This window comes from Coffea arabica, chromosome 10c (assembly GCF_036785885.1).
Source record: "Coffea arabica cultivar ET-39 chromosome 10c, Coffea Arabica ET-39 HiFi, whole genome shotgun sequence".
In the NCBI taxonomy this organism is placed as follows: Eukaryota; Viridiplantae; Streptophyta; class Magnoliopsida; order Gentianales; family Rubiaceae; genus Coffea; species Coffea arabica.
In genome coordinates, this window is record NC_092329.1 from 9,175,015 (window position 1) to 9,185,358 (window position 10,344).

Below are 10,344 nucleotides of genomic sequence, written 5' to 3' on the forward strand. Positions count from 1 at the left end.
AGGAGAATTAAAAAATGAATTGTCTTAGGCAAAAGTAGCGTATATATTGCGGAATGGACTATCAGTACGGTTTGGTCTAATTATTATATTTTTACATTATTGCACTGGAGTTATTATACAATTATATTACATTATTATATTGAGATTATAAATGTTATACGTGAATAAAACACTTGATATAAGTTTAGAACAATAGTATACTATAATTGTATGCAAAAATTTGAACATATACACCCCAAAAAAAAAAATTGAACATGTACAAAGACTAGATGAAATCACACAAAACACAATCTTATTTGAATCCTTGTCCTATATATTATACACAAAATACAGAATCAGCGTATTAGAGTTTTTATCCTATATATTGTACATAAAGTCCTCACCCTTTATATTGTACACAAAATACAGAATCAATATGTGCAAGATACTAAAAGAACGTTTATCCAAAAAAAAAAAAAAAGGATGAAAAAAGAAGTGTGTGTATCCGCTATGTTTGTCTCTAATTAATATGTAAAATATTGACTTAAAAGACGTAAAGCTAAGATGAATCGGTAATCATGACTGGAAACGTCATTTGCCTTGGCATTCCATCAAAAGTTCCAATAGATCAAGTCTTAAATGCTCCAAAGACTTGAAAAGCTCTTAAGATCCCCAAATCGTTTTGCAACTGCTATGATCCAGCATCCATGGTGAGAGAATGGAAAATGATACGACACTAGGTGCTCTTTATAGTTTAATGTTAGATGTTTATCGTAGATGGTCGATCACATTCAGTATTACATACTAGACAAAAAAAAAAAAAAAACACCAAGGAGACCATGACTAATTAGCTGAATTTTCTTGACAAAAAAAACATATTAGCTGAATTTTAATTAACATTATTCAAATTACATAAACTAGAGTTGGGTGATGCATCTGCTTCTGGCTCATTATGGCCAACAAAGTAAACCTGCAAATGCAATACATGGCATACGGCTGTTTATTTGTCGCTAGGCATGAAAAAAAGATGGTCACGGGAACACCAGCGGCTGCGCACTGCAGGAAACCTGCTACAGGATCTCCCAAAGATGCAAATATAACAGGCAGTGGACATCTTTAATTAACTTCTTCGGATAGGTTAGCTAAGAAACTATCTCCACTTGTTGCTTTAACTCTGTAACGATCTCTATCTACATTACTTTAAATTGTGGTTTCTTCACCACACCACAATGGACAATTAGGCGTACCAAAGTGCCGAAAATCGTCAAAACGCCTGACAACAAGAATTGGAGATGCCTCTTCATGGCCCTCCCATTTGAATCAGCTGCATCGGGGACTTTAACAACTTCTTTAGTGTCTCCACAATGCTCTTAACGGACGGACGCTGTGCGGGGTCACTGTCCCAAAAAAAAAAAAATCAGAAATTAATAGCATAAGAGGTGTGGTGTAATCAAAGACAAGCAACTTGTTTTATATCTAGTTGTTACAGAATCTAAGAAATTCGCTACAAATTTGCACGAGCCAATCCCTTCCAACAACTTAGATTCATTTCAACCCAAAGGCCAAATCCCAGATCAGATTACCGAATATCTTTTTGAATGTACAGGAGTACTGAAGTAACAATAGATCTAAAACAGCAAAAAATTCTTACTCAGCCCAACATGATTCCATTAAAGACGTGAGGATAGGAGATGTATTAGGCGGAATAACGAGTCTTCTATTCTGGAAAGCTACCGCACCAACAACCTGAGACATTTCAAGGTTTTCCTCAATTATATGGCATTATGAAACTTGGTTGTGCTTTGTGTAAGAAATAGGCTACAAATGTAATTTTTCCATGCAGCACTTTATGTTGTCTGTATTACAGCTCAAAACAAACCTGAGCTGGACTAAGCCCACTCCAAGGCTGTTGCATAGTCACAAGCTCCCACAAGATGACTCCAAAACTGTAGACGTCAGACTTCTCATTTGAGGGCTCTCCTCGAAGAAATTCAGGGGCCATCCACTCGGGCTGAAAGGAAAAGCAAGAGAGTTACATGCTAAATGATGCAGGGCCAAATAAATGCTCAACCTGCAAGATGTTAACTTGCATATAGCTGACTTTCTGTTGAGCAAGAAAAGGAGACCACTTGTCCAAATAGTTGCTAAAAAAAATCCATATGCAAAGCTAAAATGCATGTACACATAAGACTTGGGAAATAGAACTTCCTTAGATATTTAGTAAATAATTAGTAGTGCAACAAATCATAATCAGAAACATAACTCCCTAGTGGGAGAGCTCTTCTTCTGTCAACAGAACAGCAATTCAAAAACTTTCGTGGCTATGGTACGTTTATTCACAGCAAAGCTAACACCATTTCTAGAAATTGGTTAGACCTTGATCCCAAGGGTAAATTAGATATAATCAAATCAATGAGATTTATATAACCATTTGCACTCAAATGACAATTACATTAAACACTCAGCGAAATCTTGTCAAACATGAGCACCATCAGTATCTCATTCTACAAGTAAAGCTTAACCTACAAGGGAATGTGACAAAGTACACAAACTAGTGATGTATCAACACTAATCCTTCTAATTGTACATGCGCAAGCATGTGAGAGAGAGAGAGAGAGAGAGGATAGCGAGGCTTACCGTTCCAGCAACAGACTTTGATGAGATAAACGTGCTTGCTTTAAATCTTGACAAGCCAAAATCACAAACCTGGTGCGTACCATAACAAAAGAAGTTAAAGCAAGTCTAGGTTGGTTGAAAGCAAATTTACCAACCAAGTGGATTAACATTGTGTACCTTTACAGTCCAATTTTTATCAACCAACAGATTTGGAGATTTGAGGTCCCAGTGAACAATGGAAGGAGTCAAACAATGAAGATAGTTGATGCCCTTCGCCTGCAAGTAATAGGCATAAGAAAGTTTTGTACATGAGGATAAGCAGTATGATTGGGACATCTATATTCTGCACTAACCACATCCAGAGCCATCCTTAGCCGCCTCCTCTGATCCAATATTTCTCCAGCTGCAGGCCTGTGTATCAAGCGATACAGACTTCCTCTGTTTCATAACAATTGGCCATTGCATACATAAATTAGTGAAAATTTAATCTCTGGTGACAAAATAGCACTTAACTTTCCACAGAAACTAAGAAAAAATGTACCTAGGTAAATATTCTGTCACAATCGACAAATGTGGACGCTTCATAACAGCTCCCATGAAAAGAACGACGTTTGGATGACGAACACGTTTCATAATTGCAACCTTGAAAAGCCACAGATTTGTTTTTCAGAATATAAGCTACTACTTCATAAAAGAACTCTGGCACAGGAGTCAAGTTCACGTCGCAAAAATAAGATTATATAATAGACAATGAAGTAAGTGCATTGTGATCCATGCTTAAATGACTTTTTATTCCAGAGTGGATGCCACAAGACTGTCGGATAACAAAATATTCTGCATACGAAAAGTATCTGAGATCATTATACTTGTAGCGAACAATTAGGTCCGCAAGGCATACCTCCCTCAGGAACTCCTTGAACTGGTCATCATGGAAATCTTGGATAGTTAGCACCTTGACCGCAACATCCTGCAAGAAATTAAGTACTTTGAGCTTCACATGAAACGAATATTGTATTCAAAATCATAATGTGAAAAAAGAGGAAGCTTTTGCTCTAGACTGAAAATTCTATAAACATGAACCATACACATCCCACTTTGTTTTCAGTCAAATATCACCTTCAAAGTGGCGAGTATTTCTAGATCTGTAATCTTTTAATGCATTTAGTACATGATCATGCACAAATGATTCCAAGCAGACCAAGGAATCTTTTATTTGTATAAACAAATTTAGTTCTGGGAACAAGTAAAGTAGTAATGGACACCTAAATGCACACTCAAAACTACCTGTATATCTTGGTACCAGGGATACAAATAACTTAGGGAGTCTTAGAGTGTCTAAAAGGGCAGCTGATAACAAATAAAGTTGGAGCTATATTACTAACCGATCCATGCCATTCAGCTCTATATACAGTCCCAAATGAACCTGGAAGGCAGGATGCAAACATTTTAGTTGCTGCACAGACGATAAAGTTAACGGTAATTCTTAAGCTTTCCATATTAGACAAAAGATAGCAAAGGAAGTACCAGCACCAACACGCTCCTTAATATGTAATTCATCCCATGATATCTCAAGCCAATCCATTGCAAGTGAAGGTTCAAGATTCAAGTATCTAGAATGGCCACCAGCAGGATACCTCCCGCACTTCTTAGGTCGGCTCTCAACATCCATCAAACTTGTCGTAACAGGCAACGTCAACTTAGCAATTTGCATGCCAGCAGCACATACAACTGAATTTCCAGACATGACGATCTCGTTTTTGTATCCCTGGCTAACAACTGCATTTTCATCTCTGGATAGAGAGCATTCATCCACTGCTATACCGGCCATAATAGGTGCACGTATTGCACTTCCAGAAGCTTGATTAGTCAGACAGTACATTGTATCCCTCAGATTGTGGTGCAGGCCAATCCCCTGCACTGCATGACCACCTTCCTCATTGCCTGAAAGATATGGAAAATAAGCTTCAAATGACAAAAAGCCACATATTCCAGTATTATGATTGTTACTGTAAAACTAATTCATTCACTTTAGTCTTTCGCTTTATGGTTTCAAAAGTAAATTCGTGATTACAAGAATTCTTCAAGATGCTGAATGCAGAATGAATTTCAATATTTTGAATACATAACACATCAAACATAGGAGCTTCTCCCATATTTCATGCTGATAAGTGACAGGATGTAAAAGTCCACATTGTGCAGCAATCAAGGAGGCAATGCATTTGATTTTAGTTCATTAGATGGACGTAGACAAGCACCAGGGGCTCCTGCAGCTAACAATACACAGTAGAAGAAAGTCAAAAGGCATCACGTAATCACTCAAATTAATCACTGTGGAAAATTTTGCACAACACCCCACGTGTTTTGTAGTATAAAATTCAAATGAAAGACACTCGCAATTCTTGACCAACGAGGAAAACCAATAATAAACTCAAATACATAAAAAAAAGAATTAAATACCTGAATAGAGAATATTTTTAGGAGTGCAAAATTTCTTTGAGCTTTGCATTTGACTACATACTTCACGATCCAAGTAAGGATCTTGATGTTCTTTTAGATGAGAAATCTGAAATGGCGAAGGCACTGAGGAAAGAACTCCCTCACTTATGGAAAAATCTGGACCATGCACATTTCCCGGTTTGCCAACTAGGTCAACTACAAATTCCCTGATAAAACATTAAACGTGTTTTCAGAAAGAGTCACGTGAACCAAAATCTCAAAATAACTTAAAGACATGTTCAAAACTATAGTATATGACTTGTTAGCCTACATGATGTTACCTTGTAATCCATGCCCCCTGATGTAGAGAAATATGTTAAACAGTTCAAGCATTGTATCGAGCCTGAAGATAACTGCCTTTTACTAGACAGTTAAAAAAAATAGCAGAACAAGCATTGGAAAAATGGTATGGCAAAAAGGTTTGCAAGTACAGCCCCCCACCCCACCCCCCCCCCCCCCCCCCAAACAAAAAAAAGTAGTTTCTAGGACAGTAGAAGTCCTATCAAACGAAGGGGGAAAACCGAACAAAGAATGAACATACAAAATTAAAAAACTTAGAGACCTGCTAAAATCAAGACAAATAAAAGCATGTGAAAGATCATTTAAAAGATAGGTAGTCAACTTGATTAAACATGCTACCACTGACAGAATGACACTACTACAGTCTCCCAGCCAATAAGAAGTCAAGAAGAACTAAAAGAGAACTACATCTTTAAATACGGCCTTCCATCCTTATTCTCTCTCCTTTGAATAGAATATCTGGCAAATATCTAAGAGAAAAATACATATTGCATTACCTTGATGACCTCATGTCATCCTCAACTTTTACAAGGCAGGAAGATCGATGGTCTGCAACACAGTACCTGCAGCCTCGAGCTATCCTGCAGGGCAAACCTACATAATCGGCCAATTTCTGCATATAAACTTGTGGTTACTATAGTGGCCTTGCTTCCTGTATAATAAGATAAACAAGGTGACCCAGAAGCACAAGGGACCCAGTAACTCAGGCCAGTAGGCACTTATCCAAACTAAGTTGCAGAAAGGATTACTTTTGTAACTTCAAACTAACTTTTCCCTTACATAACTATACTGAAATTTTCATCATTTACAGCACAAGAAAGCTAGCCAGCCAGACAGGACTATCTATATGTTTGAACCAAAATAAAATAAAATGTACAAGACGTTACTTGTTCAACAAGGTTTGGCATGAGTTCAATTTTCAACTATTTGAACTAGTGATGCCATGATCAACATACAGTAAGGAAAAATTCTGTGTCGAGTAATTAATAAACAAATACCTGAATATTCCTAAATAATCATGATATGTAAAGCATCTCATATGGAAACACTCTTCCAAATTTTTTACACATTATCAAAGAGAAGCAACTAAGGATGCCTACTCCCATGGTAAACTGTGGACAGTTTGTGACACTTAGGCACCAACCGTGCTCTTGGAAAATCAGTGCATTAGTACAATCATGTCCTAAGAGCATAAAGAATCTGATCTTTTAGCTTCACTGTTGTCATGATTTCTTCCTAGCTGTCGTATTTGGTTTCATTCCTTGTGCTGATACAGCAAAATAGCACTCTCTCCATAGATAATGTGAAGAGGACACATCAGCTATATTTTCATATACTTATTACCTTCTCATTCTTTTCATATAAAACCTAACAAGATTCTTTAATCATGAAAGTGGGGTCATTTTACCAAGTTCCTTCGACATGGTTCTCTCAAAATCCCTATACATTCAAATCCTAACCAGCCCCGTATATGGATTGGGGCCATTTAACCACTTAATCATTTAGTTTAAGAGAAATTTTCCTGGGGTAAATTAGAGTGCATTGAGTAGATACCTGGGGTAAAAGAAAATGTATAAGAGAAATTTTCTCCTTTTAAGAAGTCAAGAGTAGCTCCACAAAATTACCTTGAAGAGAATTGCTCGGTGCCTGCAAAGTCCCATGGATAAATTCCCAATGGGAAGCACTGTACATTTCTGCATATCTTTCAATCTCTTGCTCACAAAAGTCCAGCGCATATGAAGATCACCTTGCTCCATTGGAAAAGAGCCCCTTAAATTCAACAAACTTAATGGCCTTACAAAGAAGCATAAACAAGTGTAAGGTTGTCTGAAAGAAGAATTCAATACCTACCCCATATGGACAGCAACAAGTTTGCCGAGTTCGCCTACTAACATCAAAGTATTTTCTGCTGCAAAATACAGCTCTTGAGCTTTATCTTCTAGCTCCCTGAGGCGGGAGTCGCCACGCCGATCCACAAGAACTACCTCCATTGATGTATCAATGGGATCAACAGCTTTAAGTGCCATCAGAGATGGCAAACTTGTACCTTCCTCTACGTCATTGCACATCACCCACAAATATGGATTCATACCTAAAATGTTATAAAACCCATCTGATATCCTGTCCGTATATGACAAGCAACCATTGACCTGGAGATGGACAGGAACACAGTAAACAGAAGGGCTTGCGTAAGAACAAGCTAGCAGATTTGCACATGATACCATGATAGTTTAGCCAAATGAGGGAAAGGAAGGTAGAAAGTTTCCTGCTGTAAGAAGGCATCTTGATTTTGAAACTTGATTCCATTTGTCAAACGTACTGCCCATGTCTAAAATTCATATTTTAAACCAAAATATTTTTGCAGTCACTTATTATCAGTAAAAGCATATCTGCCCGGGGTGTCACTAGAACTACTCTTTATCTCCTTTTTGAGCGAAAGCATTTAACCCCCGACACCAAGATGCAAGCTTAAAACACAGCATCCTCCTAGAAAGAATTAAAACCCCGTATGAAGTAACAATTAGTGGGAGGAAAACCGAAGCTTGATCATACGTCTTGGCCATCCTACTAAGAAAACATCTAAACCATCAGTCCATGATCCATAAGCCTTTATAAAAGTAATTACTGGGACACAAAAACAGCCAAAACAACTGGGGAAAGGCCAAGTGAAATAGTTTATAACACTTTCGTATCAAATATTAAGGGGATAAAAAGGTACGATAAAAAGAAGAGAGAGTTACCCAGAGAGCATAGGATACAGTTTGTGCATCAGAAGTCACAGCACTCGTGCACTCTTTCAAAAGCATAGGCTCACTAGCAAGAGTGGCATGATCAGTGAGCCGTTTCGCAAGAGTCAGCTGCAAGTAATAACTCTCTTTAGACTTCTGCACCGTACTGTTCTTATTACCCCTTTCTTCATCCTCTTCCACCTCTTCAATTTCCCTCGTCCTCGTCGTCGAGTCCTTAACTCCAGTGCTACTAGTCCAATTTGCATCAAAAATCGTCGTCGTCCCACCGGAGAACAAACTTCCAGCATAGCTAGTACTCCCCAAACTCGACAACCTCTGCAACGAGGAAGGCCTCACAAACCCACTCTCCTTCCCAACACTATAATCGAAATTGCTCCCACCGGTCAAACAAAGCTGCCGGTCAAACACATGCTGATCTTTCTCCTGCGCAGGTAAATGATGGCCAACCTCGACCTGCACAATCTCCGGCGACACAGCCTCCGGTGCCGGCGGAAGCAACTGCTCATGTTCTTCACTTTCATCATCACAACCTTCTAACTTAATCCTCACGTGACTGTCTTTCTTTTTCTTCTCAGCTAACCAGTTGACAAAAGCCGCCACTTGCTTTCGGTGGATCTTATCACCCGTGAAACCATGTAGATGCTGCTTCTCCTTCTCCTCCTCAGATACAGCTGTATAAGAAACACGTGTAACCTTTTCACCATATCTATCACGACCAGTACTCAGTGTGCCTGTACCTGTTGCTTTCGAATGTGCGGATTCATGAACACTTGCGGTGGCGCTGATTTTCTTCTCGTGATCTAAGAAAAACTTTGACGAGGATGGATCAAATTCGCGGTTGTCAGGAAATTCCCGTGGAAAAAAGTAGGTCGTCCGATGCGGCATTTTTTCACAATCCTCTCGTGATCAAAACAACAGCAACCAAAATCTCTCCTCCTCTTCAGTCTCCTATAATTATTACCCGCCTGTCCACAAACACACCTTTTTCCGCCTGTCTCAATCAAAACTAACTGCAACTAACTTTTCAAATGAAAATGACAATTCCAGAACCTGGCAATTCCGTACAATCTGCCAGAAAATCTCCAAACCTCACCAACAACGACTAGCAAGTAGCAGCAACAACCGTTGATCAAGCATTTACAATCATCTCAATCACTTCAAAAAACCAAACAAAAAAACAAAGCAATTGCGCAATAATCAAACTCTCGAGCAAATGTACTTTTCGTATTGCCGGCTACGCCGAACTCCAACAAAATCGGCGAATTTGGTTGCAGATGAACATGACGACCACGCCATAGAGAAAAAAAAGGCAATCCAGCTCAGGCGGTTGAATCAAAACTCGAAGCAAGAGGAGAACAGAATCTGAATTCTGAATCGGGAGATGTAAAGATGACTAACGGAAAAAGCTTTCTTTTTCCGATCTATCAGGTAATGGCGTAGTGTAAAAATTCGGATATAGATACAGACAACAATTTTCTGTATCTATATGCAGAGAGAGAAAGGGCGGCGAACAAAAGAGAGAGAATTGTGAGAAATGGTTATAATTTAAGTATTTTAAGCGCGGGTAAGAGTTAGAGGGAGAAAGGGCAATCGGTGGGAAATTATTTTTTTAAAAAAATAGAAATGAAGGGGTGGGTAATAAAATGCGCCGGGTGTTGAAAGCGCACCTACAGCTCTGTAGCACACGTCAGCGGAAGTTTGGAGCCGTACGCGAAATTGAGGTGAGTGCGTAATATTGTGCACCGCCGCGCAGGTTAGAAGGATATGGTCTTAAAAAAGTGCAAGTTTGTATATGCAAAATCCTAGTCGGATGGAGGACTTGGGCCCATGGGTGTCAGCATGATGGGCTATCCTCATTGGAAAATGAGGCGGGACAAGTTGACTGTGAGGCCCTTCTTGAAAGCCGAGGATCTGGTTGGTTGACGAGAATACTGCGTTGATTAATTAGACACGGCCTTTGGATTGCAATTTTTCATTAAAAAATTACGTTGTTTCCGGATTATAATTTTTTATTATTTTTATTTATATATATATCAAATTATTATAATAATTTTTTTATAAAAAATTATAAAAAATACAATCCAAACACAAAATTCAGTCCAAATACTGACAAATACTTGGCTCGATTGCTAATATTGGAGCTTTTTGTTTTTGGCTCGACAGAAATTTCGGAGGGTTTTCTTTCATTTTTTTTTTATTTTAT

The 10,344-nt window shown here is 38.5% G+C and overlaps 1 protein-coding gene across 1 annotated transcript; it reads right to left on the reverse strand.

Moving 5' to 3' along the window:
• Positions 1-819: 819 nt before the first annotated feature.
• Positions 820-9,684, reverse strand: LOC113714705 (serine/threonine-protein kinase CTR1). The gene is made up of 15 exons (XM_027238716.2): positions 8,133-9,684; positions 7,243-7,541; positions 7,017-7,161; positions 5,889-6,004; positions 5,053-5,258; positions 4,120-4,536; positions 3,978-4,018; positions 3,494-3,562; positions 3,137-3,237; positions 2,949-3,033; positions 2,773-2,871; positions 2,617-2,685; positions 1,859-1,990; positions 1,631-1,725; positions 820-1,376 (listed from the first exon to the last, which is right to left on the reverse strand). Exons 1-15 carry the CDS (start codon positions 9,024-9,026, stop codon positions 1,280-1,282), a joined length of 2,865 nt encoding a protein of 954 aa, XP_027094517.2. The 5' UTR covers positions 9,027-9,684; the 3' UTR covers positions 820-1,279.
• Between the last annotated feature and the right edge of the window lie 660 nt (positions 9,685-10,344).

Bases quoted from the DNA above. Each gene is read 5' to 3' on its own strand.
- LOC113714705 (XM_027238716.2), bottom strand. From the start codon at position 9,026: ATGCCGCATCGGACGACCTACTTTTTTCCACGGGAATTTCCTGACAAC. The intron at 3,563-3,977 runs GTTAGTAATATA...AATTTCTTGCAG, and splicing joins GAGCTGAATGGCATGGATCG to GATGTTGCGGTCAAGGTGCT. The intron at 1,991-2,616 runs GTAAGCCTCGCT...TTTTCCTTTCAG, and splicing joins CAAAGTCTGTTGCTGGAACG to CCCGAGTGGATGGCCCCTGA.